General features: G+C 29.1%; 1 protein-coding gene across 1 annotated transcript; it reads right to left on the minus strand.

Moving 5' to 3' along the window:
- Window positions 1–711: 711 nt before the first annotated feature.
- Window positions 712–17,633, minus strand: LOC145975675 (sodium- and chloride-dependent betaine transporter). The gene is made up of 10 exons (XM_083106330.1): window positions 17,404–17,633; window positions 15,346–15,505; window positions 13,950–14,228; window positions 13,064–13,277; window positions 12,729–12,922; window positions 11,768–11,948; window positions 10,625–10,862; window positions 7,323–7,661; window positions 4,698–4,853; window positions 712–1,836 (listed from the first exon to the last, which is right to left on the minus strand). The coding sequence occupies exons 1-10, from the start codon at window positions 17,428–17,430 to the stop codon at window positions 1,711–1,713; spliced, it is 1,914 nt and encodes a 637-aa protein (XP_082962456.1). The 5' UTR covers window positions 17,431–17,633; the 3' UTR covers window positions 712–1,710.
- Between the last annotated feature and the right edge of the window lie 1,663 nt (window positions 17,634–19,296).

Here is a 19,296-nt window from a genome sequence, read left to right on the forward strand (position 1 = left end):
ACTATTAAAGGATAATAATGATATATCTACTATGGTCCAAATATCTTTCGACATTATAATTACAATGTTCGAAAAAAAATAATGCGGGATAATGTGCATTGGAAATTTATTGTACAGAAAATTCGTCAAGAATTATCTTTCTTTTTTATGAAATCCATGAATTATATACGTATTTTTTTCTTTATGAATTTTTGTGATATTATAGGATTAATTATAAATTTCAATAATATATATTTTTTTAGATTTTATGATAGTTTTCGCTATTATTATCACAAAATAAGGCATTTTTTATTTTATTTTATTTTATTGTTCTAATTTTATATTTTCCTTGTACTCACACGCGCACACACACACACACACACACACACACACAGTGATAAGCACTTATTATATAAAGTTATATATGTATTATATATTGTATATGTGTGCGCAATGTGGGTGAGATTTAAAAACTAATTGCTGTGTGTTGTACGATCTATTGGCTGAGTACTTGGCATAAAGCTTGGTTCACTGTATGTGTTATGTTATATGTGTGTGAATGTGTACACTGTGTCCCATTTTAAATGCCCCAGCGAATTGTTTGAAAATTGACGATACTGGAAAAAAGTTCAGATAAAGTTATAGAGCTACGAGGAAGGTAATTTGTGTGAGCAACATATTTTTATTTTAAATGAAAGCATTACTGATATATAAAGATAATCTTTATTTTTTTAAGTGGAATTATATAATTTTTCTTACATACATCGATTCTTCTGTATTATGTACAATGTATTAAGGCATATAAAATCATTCAAAAAATCAATAACTTATGAAATTTTCCTTAACTTATTTTGACATATTGTGACATAAAATATATAACATGACATGTTTACATATATACATACGTGATCGTGCGCACACATACGTATGTCTATAAATTCTTTAGAAAAATCAAATTCATATTATACATATATACATATATATGTATTTTAATATACTCAATTAAGAGTTTTATATAAAATGTGAAGATAGTTTTATATATATATATATATATAATACTTAAAAATAAGACTAAAAATTAAAAACTTGTTCCGAGAACGTAAAGATTTATTAATTACATTATTTTTATTCCACATTATATTATTTTGATATAACATTTTTGTTTTTTTATTTTCTCCGCCGACGTCTTCATTCTATTATCGAATTAATGCCAATATTCTGTTTAACTGCCACTACATGAATAATAATAAATTCCATTCGTATGTTTATTTCAAAATTGTCTAAAGAAAAGAGCTTTCAAAACTTGATGTATTGCGTACTCCTTTAACATTCGAAGAAGAACTTCAAACAAGAAACTTAACTCAAGCAAACATGATAAAAAAATCATATATAAATATCTATCTTATCTCAAATTCTTTTATGTTATAACTTTTTTATATAATGATAATTTTTGAATAATTTTAATATAATGATCTTTCAATATAGATATTTTTCATTATTGAAATTTATATTTCAGCTAAAGAGATAGTCAATGTTTGAATATGTTACAAAAATAAACGAGTGTACTGATCTATTAATAACATAAAATATTTAGATTGGTTTCGTTAATATTTTCGCATATTAAATTTTTTGGACATTTGAAATTATTTCGGCTTACATTAGGAAATTATTTTTCAGAATTTATCTGAGTTATCTATTCGAATTTATCTATTGTGTGTTTGTACAAGAATTCTAATCCTTTTCTGAGGAAATGTACGTCGGATTGATCACCGCAGTGCTGACGCTGTCATTATCTAGTATATTCTTTTGTTCGGCCGCTTTCCATAACGGCGAGGGTTGAAATAAAGCTCTCAAGCTCTGAAAACATTTAAAAGGGTGCAAATTAAATTGTTGCGGAACCGATAATGGGTGAGATACGTGCCATCAGCGCAAAATCATATCTTCTCGCGCAAAACCGCACAAGTACTTTCGAAGTGTGTGTGGAATGGCCAAAAAAACAACGCAGAGAAAGGGAGATAAGAGTAATGTTAAATTTATCGGCTAACAGAAAGCGGAAGCGGTCAAGGAATAGAGCTGTCTTTTTCTTTCTCTCTCTCTCTCTTTCTTTTCCTCTTTCTCTCTCTATAGAAATGGGTACGGTTCAGACAGGGCCGCTGTTAACATTTTATGTAAAATTTCATTTAATGCTTTTCTAAAAAAAAGGAAAAAATAACTAATATTTTTAAACAGCAAATGACAGTCAGAAATTACAAGAATGCGGGAAAAATAAACTATGGTGTTCATATTTGTGTGTCTGCGAAATATGTGTAACGAGTAATACAAATATTATTTGTCTGTAAAAAAATTTTAAATATATGTAGTAGATCTCTTGAATTTAATTTAAAAAATTCAATCCTGCAAAATGATTTTTAAAAAATAAATGTCACTATTTTGTACAGTTTCAATTTTGTCAAAATTCGCAACATCTCTTTGTGTACGGTGATTCCTTTGTATGGCGCACGATTTGCGCATCCCGCTTGCGGCGGCCCTGTATCCGAAGCGATGGAAAGAGCCAGCAGGCTTCCGGGGAAACTTTTCGTTTCAAAGTACGATTACCTACGTACCGTAGAAAAACTTGTATTAAGACGTTTCCCCGAGTTTTCGAGATTTTACGGCACGGGCCGGGGCAACTTCTAAATCGGTCCGTAACCACCGCCGCGCTGACAGCGTGACGTAGCTAGTAGCTATCGAGAGATTTTCGCTCTAATCGAGAGACAGCGGAAATAATAATGTCATGTAATAATGTAATAACGCTACAATGTGGTTAACATATATGTTTTTGCTGTGCACAGGCAGGAATTTTTTTTTACGTCATACGCAGCTAGCGGACGCATCGTGCGTGTAATGGCAAAAGTTTTGATTCATTTCAGTTTGATTAATTGAACGTACAAAGAATGAGACCGACTTGGTCAAAACCATTAAGTGATTTCGTAATTGTTTCCACTTTCTCCATTAGTGAAAATTAATGACCAGATTGCCGCGCGTTTCTCCTTAATACAATAATCTCTCATTCTGAAAGAATGCCAACCAGTAAGTCATTAAGCAACAAAAAGAATTCTGGCTATTAAGAAATTTTCGAAAGTTCAAACTTTTCTCCGAAAACTTTATGGTTTTTACCTGTTTCATACATTCTTTTCAAAGAAAGGTACATTTTTCGCAGAAAGTGAGGTATTCTTAACATTTCAATGCACAGCATGTCGCATTTAAACCGTTGGGACGAAACAATAGTTTCGACATTTTTCAAGGCTCCTTATGTATTTTTCCTGTTTTAAAGAATATAATGTATTTATGTTTTATTTTTATCTTAATGACTAGAATTTTACAAAAAACCGTTGGGAAACGAAATGGCAATTTCGACATTTTTTCGAGACTCTTTATATTTTTCTTATTTTAAAAAATATAATGTATTTATATTTTTATTTTAATGATTAGAATTTTACAAAAAAACTGTTGGAAAACGAAATGATAATTTCGACATTTTTCGAGGCTCTTTATATTTTTCTTATTTTAAAGAATATAATGTATTTATATTTTATTTTTAATGACTAGAATTTTACAAAAAATATTCAATAAACTTAAAATTAAATAATTCGTTTAATATATGGATCGACTTAGTAAATATATGAATACTTTCGAATGAATCTTTGATCGACTAGTTGGATAGATAAATAGGTAATTTATTTTAAGTTATATTAGTAATGAGATAGAGAACTAGAATTAATCTTTTAGATATACGAAAGTAATAGAGACAGAGATAATTATTAGAACAAAGCATTGTGCACACTGGTACTAAAGTAATTTAAGAAAACGATATTTAAATAAAAATAAACCGAGTATTAATGTGGAGTCATTTAAGGAATTACAGTTAAATAAGTATAAGTCATTAAAAGTATATAATTATACTCATTAATATCGGATGAAAATATTTCATTAATAAGAAAATATTGATATAGAATACAGCTGAAAAATAGTGATATGTTGTAGCAGGTGAGCGAGAAATATTCATCAGGCGAGAAATTCCAAAAATAAAAGCAGCAAAAGCAGATGATAAATTTCCGTACAGCAAGTAAGCATGACAGATTTCAACAAAGAAAGAAAAATGGGTTTCCACGATATAAATTATATTTAAAAAAATAATCAGAATAATAAGAACCAAGGCGGGATAATTGGTACGTCGTTGAATTATACATACAGAAATTTTACAGTAATAAATATAAATAATGAACGTTTCGATTTCATTTTCTAGTTATCAGGAAAAAAATTATTCAATAAATTAGTTATAAATAATGACAGACATATATGCAAAAGAGACATAGACGTAAAAAAAAAGGAGTCAGCTAAACATATACATCGATAAATAAAAAATACGATAGATAAAAAACGAATTAGTCTCGTGCTTCTTTCGAAAATGTGATTTCAATCATTTTCGAGATACGCTATGGAAAAACGGGTTTCTAGTTAAGAGAAAATTGAGGACGAGTAAAAGCATACAGCTCGTAAAGCATCGATAGACTGGAATGTATCTATGGTATGTTATGGAACAATAAGTCAAAAAGTCGCCTGCTTTTTAAACTAATTTGTTTACACTGTCAGGACCGTTATATCCGAAAACCTTAAAAAAAGTCACGCATTTGTAAGCTAACGAAAATCCTTCTTTTGTACATAAATAACTGTCTCACCTCGGCCTTGCAGGCTTGTACAAAGAAGAAGACTGGCAGTGGCACCAACGTTGCCAATCCGATCCCAATTCCAATTACGCCCGCCCAGTCGGGAAATATATACGAGCCGTAACGTCCTCGGAAGTCGGTTTGTTGTAGTTGATATCCAAAGACCCCCTGTGAATAAAAAGCAAAGCGCGGTTGGTTAGCCGGTTGCCGTTAGTCCCGTATGTAAAGCTTCGAAAAACAGCGCGTATGCGTGACACAATTATCAATTAAGGGAGATTTCGAATTTTTAATCAAAACTAACTTTCGCAGGTCACTAGTTCGCCGCCCATCGAGGGAAATATTTTCAATCCCCGCGATGGCATCGGCGAAATTCAGCCGTTATAAATAAAAATTCGCTCGGCACGCGAGCAGGGTTGCGGAGGCAAGGGCGTGCCTCGCGACAGGTAGCCGGATTAATTAAGCAGCCTGGTCGTGGGAAATACGACACTTTACCTCCTAGGGACGCGAACAGCGAAGCCAGACACCGAATGGCGAGTTTTGCCAGTCCAAAGTTTTAATAATCTATTTAAAAAGTTCAGATAGAATCAGATAAAAAGAATCGATATAATTGTACCGTATTTTTTTTATTTATATACATTTCAGATTATTTATATATATTCTTATCTCTGATGTATTCTCTATCTCTTTTTTAATCCACATTAATATACGTACAAATTGTTTATCGGTAAAAAGCAATTTATACAATTCTTGATTTAAATCTTAGATTATATTTTCAAATAAATATAAGATACGTAAGACTCGATGTTGATTTTATTATAAATAAAGTCGTGTATGAAAAAAAAAATGTTCTACATTTTCGATTTAAATTTGCACGAGAAATCTTTTCATTTGAACCACAATTTTCTATGTATCTTGTATACATAGAATGAATCAGAAAACAATTTAACTGAAAAAAAGGAAAATTAAAAGTTCTTACATGTATAAAAGTAAATTGAAAAGTAGAATAAAATTTTTTTAAACAAAACTTTGTTTTTAAGAAAATTAACTTAAAAAATTTGAAAATTAATAAATGTTTAAACTTGAATTATATTATTATCTCGATAATAATTATTGAAATATCTATATAATTCTCATATCTCTTTATTGAAAAATAGAGCTTACATATTGATATATGATTTTCGTTTTCAATTTAAATTGCTTTCAATTTTTTAAATAAAATGTATTTTTATACATATTTCTGTAATGTTAACAATGGAAATAAATCGGCGATGTATAATACAAAACGTTAATCAAAAAAGAGAGTGTAAATATGTTATATTAATTTTTCAAACTTCTCAATCAATTTTCTTGAAAACGAAGTCTTGTACGAAAAAATGTATATTTTCGAATTATTTTGGCACATATTATTCCCTTATTGATTGTACTGTTATTTTTAAACTTGTATAAAAATCTAATCTCTTACGAAACCGCTTATTACATGTGAATTTATCATATTTTAATTTACTTTAATTTTTCGTAGTTTCGTAGTTTTATAACTATTTGTAAAAAAATGTATATTTACACGATAATTTTCAAACAGAATAATTTTTCCAATAAATTCTTAAACTATTTTAGATTTATTATAAAATATTTCCTATAAAATTTATAAAACAAAATTTTAAGACTATTTCTTTCTTTCTTTCTTTCATTCTTTTTTCATCTGAAGCATATATATTATTTGGAGTTCTTTCACAGCAATCAATGATCTAAGCTTAAATTTCTACTTTCCATATAAATTCGATTAATCGTCTCTATGCGGTGGTCGAAATTAATTTACGGTATATTCTCTCGCTGTGTCGCCAACTTTCTGCAAAGTTTACAGTTAATAAACGTGGGCTCCTTACCTCGACGGGATTAAGCATCGTGATGCCGCGTCTTCCCCTCGTTACTACCGTCGATTGTACCGTTTAGCAATTATATACATTGGAGCTGTCATTAAAGTTTTGATTGTCGTGCAATTTAGTCGCGAACGCGCGCGGGCGCGCGTGTAAAAGAGAAACTTATTTCAATAACAATAGCAAATTGAAGCGACACAAAATGATTTATGTTAGCTGCAGAAATTTTTATTGTAAATTATCAATCGTTCGGAGAAATTTTGAAAAAATGTCTGTAATCTCTAATTATCATACAGCAATAAATGTAGATTTATTTAACGTTTTTATTTAAAATATAAAAATAGCAGGATATTTATATCCTGATTAATAATATTTTGTCGATAAATACATATATATATACATATGTACGTATTTCCATATTTATATAGTACAAATAAAATACATAATAAATTAAATAATAAATTAAATCGTTAATAATGTTATTTATATATATATTCAAATTATAGCAAAAAATTTCAACTATATATTCAAGATATAATTAATTTAGCACTATTATTGCCGGCAATTAAAACTTTAAAAATTACAACACTAAAATAACAAGATCCTATCCAGTTACTACTACTTTGAAACCTTTATATATTTGTATATTTTTAACTGAGCTCTCTCTGGCTGCAGCAAATATCTTATAGCTATATGCATATGACCAGTAACAAAAGAGTTAAACAGGCATCGAAATGATTGTAGTAAGAAAATAGGTACTTACTAGGCAAGTGAGAGGTGCGAGGATTACCCAGCATAACCACCAATAGCCATGGAGAAAACGACCAAATGTTATTTTCATTTCAGCAATGTTACTTAGGAATTTGTTGCATCCATAGAACCAAGAGGGTGCAACGATTTCGGCGAAGCCGATCAATAGGATCGCCCATGAGGCGGTATGCCAGTCCATCAGTTTGAACAAGTAGATACCGCCGTCGAACACCATCGGAATCGCTAGAAGCCAGCAGGTAACGCATACTCCCAATATCACAAGGCTTTCATATTTTCGCAAATCTGGACGTCTGTCTAGTATGGCAGTATTTATTGCTTGTACGCCTGCAAACTGTATCGTAAAAAGTGAATGACTGAAAAGATTTTTCTTTTTTCGTTGCTATCCTTTTCTTATGCATTACTTTTCTCTTTTTTATTTTCTTTTTATCTATTATATTTAGCTACTCTTCGTTTTCTAATTAGGATTGTGTTCCAATTATTCAATTTTGAAAATTATCAGATTTTCAAGTTAAAAGAAAACTGAACGTCGCATATTTGACTCTTTTGGAAGATATATTTAATTTATCAAAAAAACAATAATTGGAATATTTCTTACTGTTATATTGTGGCATATTGTATAAAGTTTTACTAATACATTTATTTCAAAGTTATATATGTAGTCGGCTCAGTCTCTCTGTAACTCCATATCGGTTTGTTTTAATATTTTGAAATGAAAAATAACTGTGATTATATATGCGATAGAGTTATACTATATTTTCTACAATATTTTTCACAAATTTTTGCTCTTCAAATGTATATTAGAATATCAGTATATAAAGAATGTAAAATTTTTAAATTGTTGTCCATCATATTGATAGCTAATTAATTGATCAATAATAGGCCGAAAATTTTCAAAAAAAAAAGAAAATAAAGTAAAATAAAATACGCAACTGATTAAAAATAATTATATAATAATAAATTATTTTTTTTCAGTATTAACAAACAATGCTTTGTCAGAAAATGCATTTAAGTGTAATTAATTTTAGTTACCAATTTTTTAAAATGAAAATATTATGTAATATATTACATAATTTATAGATTAGCAGCTTTATTTATAAATGTAATTATTTGATACAAAAATGATTTTATCTTTAGATGTGAAGACATAAATGTACATTAAATATACATGTATTGAGTTAATTGAAAAGTCATCTTGTTTTTCAAATAAAATATGAACTTAATACACAATTACATAACTTAAAAGTAGACATTTCCAACACGAGTCATTGATAAAAAATTTTTAAGATTGATGGTGTTTATCATGTTTGGCAAATCTCAATATGAAATAGAATAAGATGCATTTTCGGCATATTCTTTAATCATATTCTTTAAGCATATTCTTTAATTTATAAAAAATCTTGGAACTTGAAATGTCTTGTTTTGTTCGCCATTTCTTTGAATTTTGCATCATCAGATTATTCCAGTCTGTACAAATTTTCTTGGGAAAGAAAAAAATGTCTAACTTGTCTTTGACATTAAAAGAAAATGGTAAGACCTTTTTAGTCAACTAAATATATGTACATTTATATATGTAGAAAAAAAGCTAAAGTTACTTTTAATAGTATCAATCATCATCATAAGGAAGATATTATCGATTATATGATATAAACACAAGATAGAAACACATGTTTGCGATTTTTTACTCGTTCGTGATTGTTTTACAGAATCATAAATGACTCGTTAGAAAACTCGTTGGAAAAGATTCCAACGGATGAAGGAAAGAAAAGAGAAGATGTAGATTTTACTTTGAGACGGTGAGCTATAATTTCTTTTATGATATATGAACTTCTGAGAACGCCGAGAGTTTTGTGATGCAAAAGCAACACGAAACGATCGCCGCTCAGGCTAGTCACTCGCAAAAGCGAGAAGCGCATCCCTCTTGCCTGCGGCATCGTTTGACAAATACGCCAGTCGTTTCTCAAGACGTTTGAATAGTGCTTTCTTAGCAGGGTGGTTCGTGAAATCTTCGTGAAATAACCTCGTCGATAAGTAACGGAGAAGCTATTATGATGATCAATATTTCCTGTGAGTCTGTATTACGTAACTTGTTAATGCCTGCATTATAACTGTCAAAATCTATTTGCAGAGCTGTGCATAGAGAAATCGATTTATTACGTATCTAAAGAAATCAGCACATAACACAAACGATAAAAGAAGCGTTTTCATCGAGCGATTTTTATAGCTTTGTCAAATTGTTCATTATAGAATAAAATATCGCGATATTTTATAGGTATTATATAATAATAATAATACGTATGATACAATATGCGATAAAATTAATCAAGTCAAAATAATTTAATTTCGATTTAAACTACAATGCTGTATTGATACAATAGGATATCGTTACATCATTAAATCAGAAATATAAACATAACAAAAATCAGATATATCAGATTAATATTTTATGGTGTATAAAAGCATGAAAATTGATACAATTCTACAATCCTTTAATCCTTCTATTATGATACAAATTCTTTATTCCCGAGGTATAAAATGCTTTTTTTATATATAATAAATAGTGGAATAAAATTTATATTAATTATTATGCGTTTTATCGCAAAACATAACAGCAATAATAACCATAAGCATAAGATAATATAATATAAAACATATTTTCTACAAAATCTTATATAGAGCATTTTTTATACACATTAACAAAATTGTAAAAAAGACAAAGACAATATATACAAATTGTAAATATTTCTTTCTTGGTTGCAATTGAAATCTACTTTTATTGATTGAGATAACATGAATATTATTCAAATTCCGGACTGTCGCTAGAAATTCGAATCGTATGATTACTCTACAATATCGTACGTATTTTGCTTTGTTTATTATATACACAGTTAAATTATTTCGAATAACCAGAGAAGGCGAGAGTATATGTATATGAGTCGACCTATTTTACGAATATACACGACTTGGAACAAACGCAGTTAGCGCAGCGAAGTTTCTCGTTACGCGAAGGAAAATTGAAATTTACATCTCTCGTTCCCTGCTTCCTGTCTCTCCCGTCTCCACTCGCTTCATCGCACTAATAATTATTTTTCTCATCATCGTAAGTGACGAGGAGTGGAAGCGGGGTATCTCTTCTCGGCTTTCCTTGCGAAAATGGAAATAATACTTTCTTATATAGCTTCCTTAAACGTTTATGAGATAATATTTTTTCACTTCCGTTTATCGCCGCCGCAGCGCTTTCAGTCTCGCAGGATTAAATGATGTGATGCCGTGATGTAAAATCGCTCGCCTACTTACCTGACTACCGAGGCCGAGTATGAAGAGCATGAAGAAGAATAGAATGGCCCAGAGATTCGGGAACGGCATCTGCACCACTGCCTCTGGATAAGCGATAAAAGCCAATCCCTCTGCGTCCTGAACCACCTTGTCGATTGGCATTTGCATTTGCTGGGCCAAGAATCCGAGTATCGAGAATATTGCGAAGCCAGCGTAAACGGATGTGAATAGATTCGTAAAAGTGACAAAAATAGCGTCCCTGTGTGTGACAATAGGAGAGCCAAGAATCAAATTATCATGCACTCGACAAAGGGCGTACAGAGGATGTTAATAAAATACTTGGATAAACCTCAGGAATAAACTACATTAGAACAAAGGAAAGCTAACACAAAAACATTGTGTTGTTTTGAGAAAAACACTCATCTTTCTCTCTCTCTCAAATAAAAATAAAAGATTCTTCTAATCTATTATTGTATCCAATCTTTTTCTGTTTCTCTGATCTTCAACAAAATCCTAAGGTTTTATCCCTTATTTTCTTTTACCTCTTCATCCTCTTTTGTGTGTGTGTGTGTGTGTGTAAAAGAAATGTGTACATGTTTATTTTATTCTGCTTGTTGTTAAATATAGAATATATGTATTTATTAAACGCAATTAAAAAATAATCTGCACTGTTACAGAATATTAAAATTTAAAATGTGGTATGCAGAAGACTATTCACTACCTAGAAATTATTATGTCATTATGTTACTTGTATATCGCTTTTAATAATCAAATTATTATAGTAATATTTGATTATTTAATCAATCACTTTTAATTTACTCTTATTATCCTTATACTTGAGTTAGTTTTGATGTTATATCGGTTGATCGTGACGAACAACAATTTATCTTTTCCTCAAACGACGTCATTGAATTTTGAGTTAAAACAAAATATGCAACGAATATCGCAAAAAAATTGAAATGTCTGAAATGTGCTGCGGAAATTTATAAATACTCGCAGTGCTTAGTCAATGTAACTAATTAATAATTACGTTTTGCGATAAATTATTCGCGCGATCGGATTCGTAAATGTATTTATAAAATGAATGTATATAATACTATTTTTTCTAGATTTTTTCTATTATTACAGATGTAAGCAAAAAATATCATTTTAATATAATCGCACCTGTGACAATTGTTGCTGAAGTTGCTGTAACTCGCGAGGGTGACTAGAGATCCGCAGCCGATACCGAGTGAATAAAAGATTTGAGAGGCGGCGTCCGCCCAAATCTTGGCGTCTTTCAATGTTGAAAAGTTGGGCATGATGTACCACAAAACACCTTCATCGGCGCCGTCTAACGTAACACCTGTGCGAATAATTCCTCTCAGTCACATTCATGATAAAGTTATCCGATTTCTCACGCTAGGATGCTATTGTCGCACGATCCGTATACAAAAGTTGCACTGTATGAACGGATGCGAAAAAGCTTACGGAGAGAAATGCTTGAAAAAGTTAAACCAAGCGAAGATATTCTAATCAATGACGTAGGTCAAATCAATAATAAATCCGATTTATCTCGAATCATTCGACATGTAGTTCTCAGTTAACACAAAAATAAAACTTCGAGACTTATTTATTGTACAATTAATACGTAAGAGTTAGTTATTATAATTGTTATTTCTGTTTAAAACTTTTTTTGCTTACTTTAATTTATTTTAATTTCTATGATAAAAAAAGCAAGATGTTTTCCCATAATCACTAATATAATAAATATAATCCTTGGCACATTCTTAATTTTAGAGTAAAAATTATATATATTCGATAAGCATATATACAACACATCTTTCAAGTAGCTTGTACTAACGTAATTAATATATTAATATATTAAAGTACAGTCGTAATTATATATAATATAGATAATTTTAACCAATTATTTTCATTTTCTAGAGAGGTTTCAAATTAATATATATTAAATTAATTAAATAGATAATTCTCATTTTCAAAGCTTTAATAAGAGAAAAGACTTTACATATATATATCAAAAAATAATTTTATTCATAAATACTAAGAAGTTAGCCGTTAATGGATTAAATTTCAATGAACCTCTGTACCGTTATAGAAAAGCTTTTCTGTTTCTGTTTCTTACCTCGTATTAGCAGAGCTGTGAGAATAACGTAGGGAAAAAGGGCGGTAAAGTAAACAACCTTGCCGAGGGTCTGGATGCCACGTACTAGACACAGGAAGCACACTAGCCAAGCTAAAGTGAGGTATCCGAACAATTCCCATCGTATACCACCAAAGTTTTCCCATGTGGCACCACGTATACCAAGAACGTAGTCTCTGAACGCAATCGACAATTACACGCTTTGCAAGCGCGATCTTGAACAAATTTTGTCTCGTTCCTCAACGCTGAACAGCGACGTAAGGCTCGTTCCCGATCCTCCCGACACGATGCAGCGCTGGTGACAACTTATATCGTACCTGAAGTATTCTTCGGACGACAGTGTCCGATTGTAGATATCACCGAAGGCCTTCGCCTCGCCACTGTTTTGGAAACAGTGAGTGGTATTGCCGCCTTTGAAGTAACCAAAATGCGAACAGACCGCGTCGATGGCCATGCAACTTTTGTTGTAAAATATAGAGTTTGAATTAGTGTTCTTCTGGCATGTTATATCCTCGAGACCGCTATAACAATCTGTCGACGTTAACACTAGTGTTAGATGCATCGTGAACCAACAGGTCATAATACAATGACCACTGTTCTCTTTTCTCTTATCATCGATATAATATCTTCTTTAAAGATTTGCTACAATCACTTAACCAGACTTCAAGTTGGAGTCCATATTGTTAAATAATGTTAATCAATAATCTTATTTACTAATAACATATTATCTTATAATGTAAGCACATACAAATTAAATAATAAAACAAATCATAAATATTTTTTGTCATATTATTTTACGTAAAATACTTTACGTAATGTCATTTATCATTATTACACAATATTTTTATAGAGAAAAAAAATTATTTAACGTATTTAATACGATTATATACACTAAAAGCAATGATAGTATCTTGATCGAATAAATTGCAAATTGTTAGGCACAAAATCAACCTATATAAAAATGTTTTGACATTTTACTAAGCCAAACGCATTTTTGTGATAACTTCAAATAAATGATGTAAATATCGAAAGTTATATATAATAACATTATTAGTAATGTTACAAAAGTCAAATAGAGATAAATTAATCATGAGTAATAGTTAACTACGCATCTGCTAAAATTCAATTAAATATTTGCTCGTTTAAATAAAATGACAAAAATCTAAATTCTTCATCAGCAGATACCGATTTACTTTTACTTACCGTTAGTGTTAAAATCGTTATCGCAGTACGCCCAGGCGAGTTTTTGAGAGAAAGAAGCGAAGGTGTAGAATAAAGTCCACGCGATGATTACCATATAGTATACCAACACTAGCAAAATGACGACCAACGTGCAATAGCCTACACCATGAAATGCTGGTGTCATGCGGCTAAAAGATTTTATGGGTCCCAATCCAGTATACTGACCCATACAAAGTTCCAGAAAGAATATAGGCAGACCCATTGTAAACAACATGAGAATGAAAGGTATCAAAAAGGCGCCTATAATAATAATAATAATAATATAATATAATATAATAATAATAATATAATAATAATAATAATAATAAATAATATAACAATATAATAATAATAATAATAATAATAATAACAATAATAATAATAATTTAATTACAATTTTAATTACAATTTTACCTAAAATAAAACTGTTTTTTCTTAATTCAGAATATTATTCTATCTTAAATGGAATTATTTTGATACACATTATTTAAGTCATAGTGTTTATTTAACCGTTTCAAAAAATATTTTAGAGAATCGCACTTGTGTCTTACATATAGGAGGAATTAATTTACAGAGAGAGAAAGAAAGAAAAAGAGAGAGGGAGAGTTATTAAAAAAATTTAATAACTTATATTTAAAGAATTTTAATAATTAATTAAAAAATTGTCATCTTGAATCACTTATATTACTTCCGGAAAAAATGTCTTCAGATCTTTGTTTACATGGCAACTACTTTTCTTATTTTTAAATCTGCAACGCAATCTCAAAGTTTGTGCATCAGCTTTTCAAAGTTTGTGCTAATAATTTTTCAACGCCTTATATAAGAACACAGATATTGCATCCCAGTGATGTACGGGGTATTTCAAGCTTTTAACGGCTAAACTGTGCTAACGTGTTTCATAAGTAAATAAAAACAAGAGAAAGACATTATGTAAACATAAGATCAAAATGCTTTATTGAACACATTCCAAGAGTAAATATATTAGATACAAATATATTCGATATATCGATATATCAATAAATAGAAGAAAGAAGATTTATAAAAAATATAAGTCTCCCTTTTTGACATTTATTCTATATTTTTGTTAATATAATTTTGTTTAATTTAATAAAACTTTTATAATTATAATAGTTATATAAGTTATAAGTGTTAATATGTATCATTTTTTCTATTTATTGTTACTTATAAAACACACTAGCACAGTTTGACAGTTATAACTTAAGACGCTCTAATTCGATGGGCTTTGTCTTTTCTTTTTCTTCTTCTTCTCTCTCTTTCTCTCTCTCTCTGTCTTTCAGAAATACATATTTTCCATGTACACCGTGAGACAGATACATCGGGTGCGAGCACGGTTACATGCGCGTATATATGTACGTACCGCCGCCATTGCTATATAGGAGGTGAGGAAAACGCCAAACATTGCCGATGCCAACGGCGTACCCGATGCAGGAGAGAACAAATTCGATCTGGTTGGCCCAACTACCTCGCTTCGACCCATCTGGATGTTCTACCAAAGCGCCGCCAAGTCCGAGCGAAACCTGCCAATAACATACGGAAACTATGTTATATTTGTATTATATAGATTATCGCTATGTCAACGAAGGAAATATTTAATGCATAAATAGCCGAAAACAATACAGAAGAGAGAGAGAGAGAGAGAGAAAGAGAGAGGGAGTTCAAAGTGTCTCATGATCGTTGCGTATATAACTAATCTTAATTAATCTTATTTTCGGAGGTGAATGTGAATGTAACGAAGAAATAATAAAGGAGGGAAAGCAAGTCTGAAAAAACACTGGGCAACGTACGAAGCAACAATATACGGTGAATAATTTATAAATTATTTATCATTTATATTTATATTCAAACTAAATTATATATATCAATTAGATTTATATATATCATTTATATTCAGATTATTATATATATATTACTTGTCCTTTTTTCTCGATAATAATTCTCTCTCTCTCTCTCTCATTCTTAATTAATTAAATTATTTAAATTTTTAAATTATATTAGTATAACATAAATTACAATAGTATAACATATATATAAAATATTTTGGATTTTATTTTAATATACTTAAAATATCTATAATAAAATGTCCTCGTATTAATTAATACTTTTATATAGATAGTAATATTTTATAAACTACTTCAATAATATATTATTTAGATATTTTTATTTTATTTTTAGATTATATTATTTATATTATTTTCATAAGTTTATATTCAAAAAAGAATTTAATAATTATTTAACACAGTCGAATCTTTTAACATATTCACAAAAATAGAGGTATGTTCGAATCAACCTAAATTGACCAAAGTATGATAATGAACATATTTAATCTGATCGCAAGATATAATTATAAATAAGATTATATGATTAGCAAAGTATTGCGTATTAATTTTAAATTTTATTATACATGCAAATCGGAAGTGGGAATAATAGAATAAAATACAGTTTAGCATGAGTATGGAGAATTTAAAATCATGTTATTATGTGTTTTCCACTGCTAATTCTTTCTATATCTTGTACATTTTAAACGAAAATGAGATATTGATACGTTCTTGCTCATTAAACATATTCAATCTAAAATTGTCACTCCTAATAACATGTATGAAAAAAATATAATAAAAATTATGATATAATTTTGTAATTGTAATAAGTACTAATGCATATTATAAGAGAAATCATATTTTTAATCAATAATATTATATAAATAAATAAATAAATATATATATATATATATATATATATATGCATTTATATTTTACAAAAAACTATATTATTCAAATATTTTTATGCATATAATAAATGCATAATCGTTAAATTTACAATTTTTTAAAATAATTTATAAATATTTTTATATATAAATAATATTTTATTAATATTTCATTAATTTAATTTAATTTTATTAATTTAATACTTATATAATTTTTTTAATAAATACTCTAATCTCATTATATTCAAGCTTTAAAATAATTGTTGTAAAAAAACATATTTTTTATGTAATTTATATTATAAAATTTTCTTCGTGTATAAAATCTTCAGAAAATATTATAAATAAGAAAATATTATATAATAAAAAATAAATCATAAATACCACAAAATAATCAAACATCATATTAAATGTTTGTTTATACTAAAATTTGATTCAGATATAAAGACTATTAAATTCGAATTTAGATATATTTTCAAATTATTAATATCAAAAAGGATCATATCTCTTCGAACAGAGAATGAAATTTATAAGCAACTTACATTTCTCGAGAGGTATTTGTGCAAGCAATTTCTCAAGTATGATAAGAAACGCGATTAAACATATCAATACATTTTTCTCTATTGAAATGTGAAATCTCGTATAATAATTAATACACAATACGTTATTGATTACATATATATATAAAACATTTATTATATTCTTAAAAGGACAAACCTGGGATATTTTCTTGGATTCTGTCATAGTAATTGTGATAAAATCCGGTTGAAATCGCACGTCGTGACTTCGATTCCTCTTCGAGACTGACGACTATCTGGATGTCGACGCAATCAGGTAGCAATTAATAATATATATATGTATGTATAAAGCAGAGTCTACATTATCGAGCTGAACCTCGAATCGTACATTATCGTGAAGCGATCACGTGTCCACTTTGTTGAATTAAATCTCGAATTGATTAGCGATCATTGGCGCGAACCACTATGTGAACAATCGCATAATCACTCTATGGCGTAAGCATTTTGATGATACGTCGTTTGAATCGCAACTTTCTATTAAAAGTTAGTATTTTTTCATTGCACTAAGGTTTTTTTTTATACGATCAAGTTACATCTACTTTAAATAACCGAGTTAGAACGGTGGCAAAAGAAGCAGGAAAATGTGATAGTTGCCCAATCAAATATTTGATTTAATTCATATGCATTTATATATATAAATTGGTCTATGCGATTAGTTTTTGATAAGATGGAATAATCCGTGATAAAAAATTTATAATTAATTATGAATATATTTATAAGAATAAGAGACTATTATTAATCAGATGCTAACAATTTCCAGTACTACAATAAATTAAAAAGAAACGATGTTTGGGAACAAATTAGTGATAAATTTGCGGATTAAGCTTGGTGATATGTAAAAAGGAGATGACAACATTATTGGCATTCCTGAGAAGTAAAAAGCTAAAATTTAAAAAATTACAAAAACTATCGAGTTTTAAAACCGAATCTTGAGCGATGTTCGTTGTAAACGCTTGTTAAAAATTTTAACACGTGTCTGTATTTTGACAGAGCTTAATTTGAGGTTCGATTAAATAGCCAGCTCAAAATTTGTAATATAGATTCTCCTTAACGATAGAAGATAATGAATGAGCGATTATATCGAAAGATAATTTCAATATAAGATATAGATCCACTTGAGCGGAATAAATAAGTTCGATCGTATATCGATTACTCTGTACAAATGCAAAGTTTTCATTGACATTCGCTCTATAAAGTATTCGCAATTATTCATAGAAAATTCAATAAGGCAATAACTGGCAGATTTGCAGAAAACAAGAGCACTTCTGTGAATGACAAGTCAACTTTAGCATTTTTGCGAAATTAAAAGATCGAATGCACATACTTGTACGTATAACAATTTTTGATTTCCATCAAGTTATTTACAATACATGTTGATTTAAAAATTTTATGAAAAGTTTAGAAAAAGAAATGTATCGATTTGAAAGTGCGATTCGAGATTTATGTGTCCATTTTTTCTTGTTTATCCAATTCTACCCAAATCTTTCTATACATGGTTACTTTAAACAATTATGGATTAATGTATTCTTGCTAAATTTTCGTTAAATTCGTAAAGCAAAGTTTTGAAAATGCTCATTTAAAATTATCATCTTATCAGACGTGTGATCATCAATCTTTCGTAAATGTCCAAAGTAACAGAATCCCACAGCAACGTTATCTAGAGATAAGCTTGCAGGAAATCTGCGAGTCTCTTCTTTTCCTCCAACTATATTTTCTATTCTTTTCCTTTTTTTTTATTCGGTAATCTACAGATATATAGAGTAATTTTATCTATCCATCGCAAATTTTTTCATTAATTTAAAATAAATTCTTTCTGATCATAAAAAGGCATATATATTATAAAGAATTATAATTGGAAATCATAATTATTTATTCATTTTCGTAAAAATTATTTTCAAATTCCTTCATACTTTTTGCCATAACTAAACAATTTTTTTAAAATACTCAAGATAAGTCTTTTACAATTTAATGTAGCAAACGTCTCCAGTTACTATTGATTTTCCAGCTTATATATTGCAGACTATGGTAAAAT

The sequence above is a fragment of the Camponotus vicinus genome, unplaced genomic scaffold (genome assembly GCF_025532165.1).
Source record: "Camponotus vicinus isolate PSW18456_S1 unplaced genomic scaffold, iyCamVici1.0 SCAF_8, whole genome shotgun sequence".
In the NCBI taxonomy this organism is placed as follows: Eukaryota; Metazoa; Arthropoda; class Insecta; order Hymenoptera; family Formicidae; genus Camponotus; species Camponotus vicinus.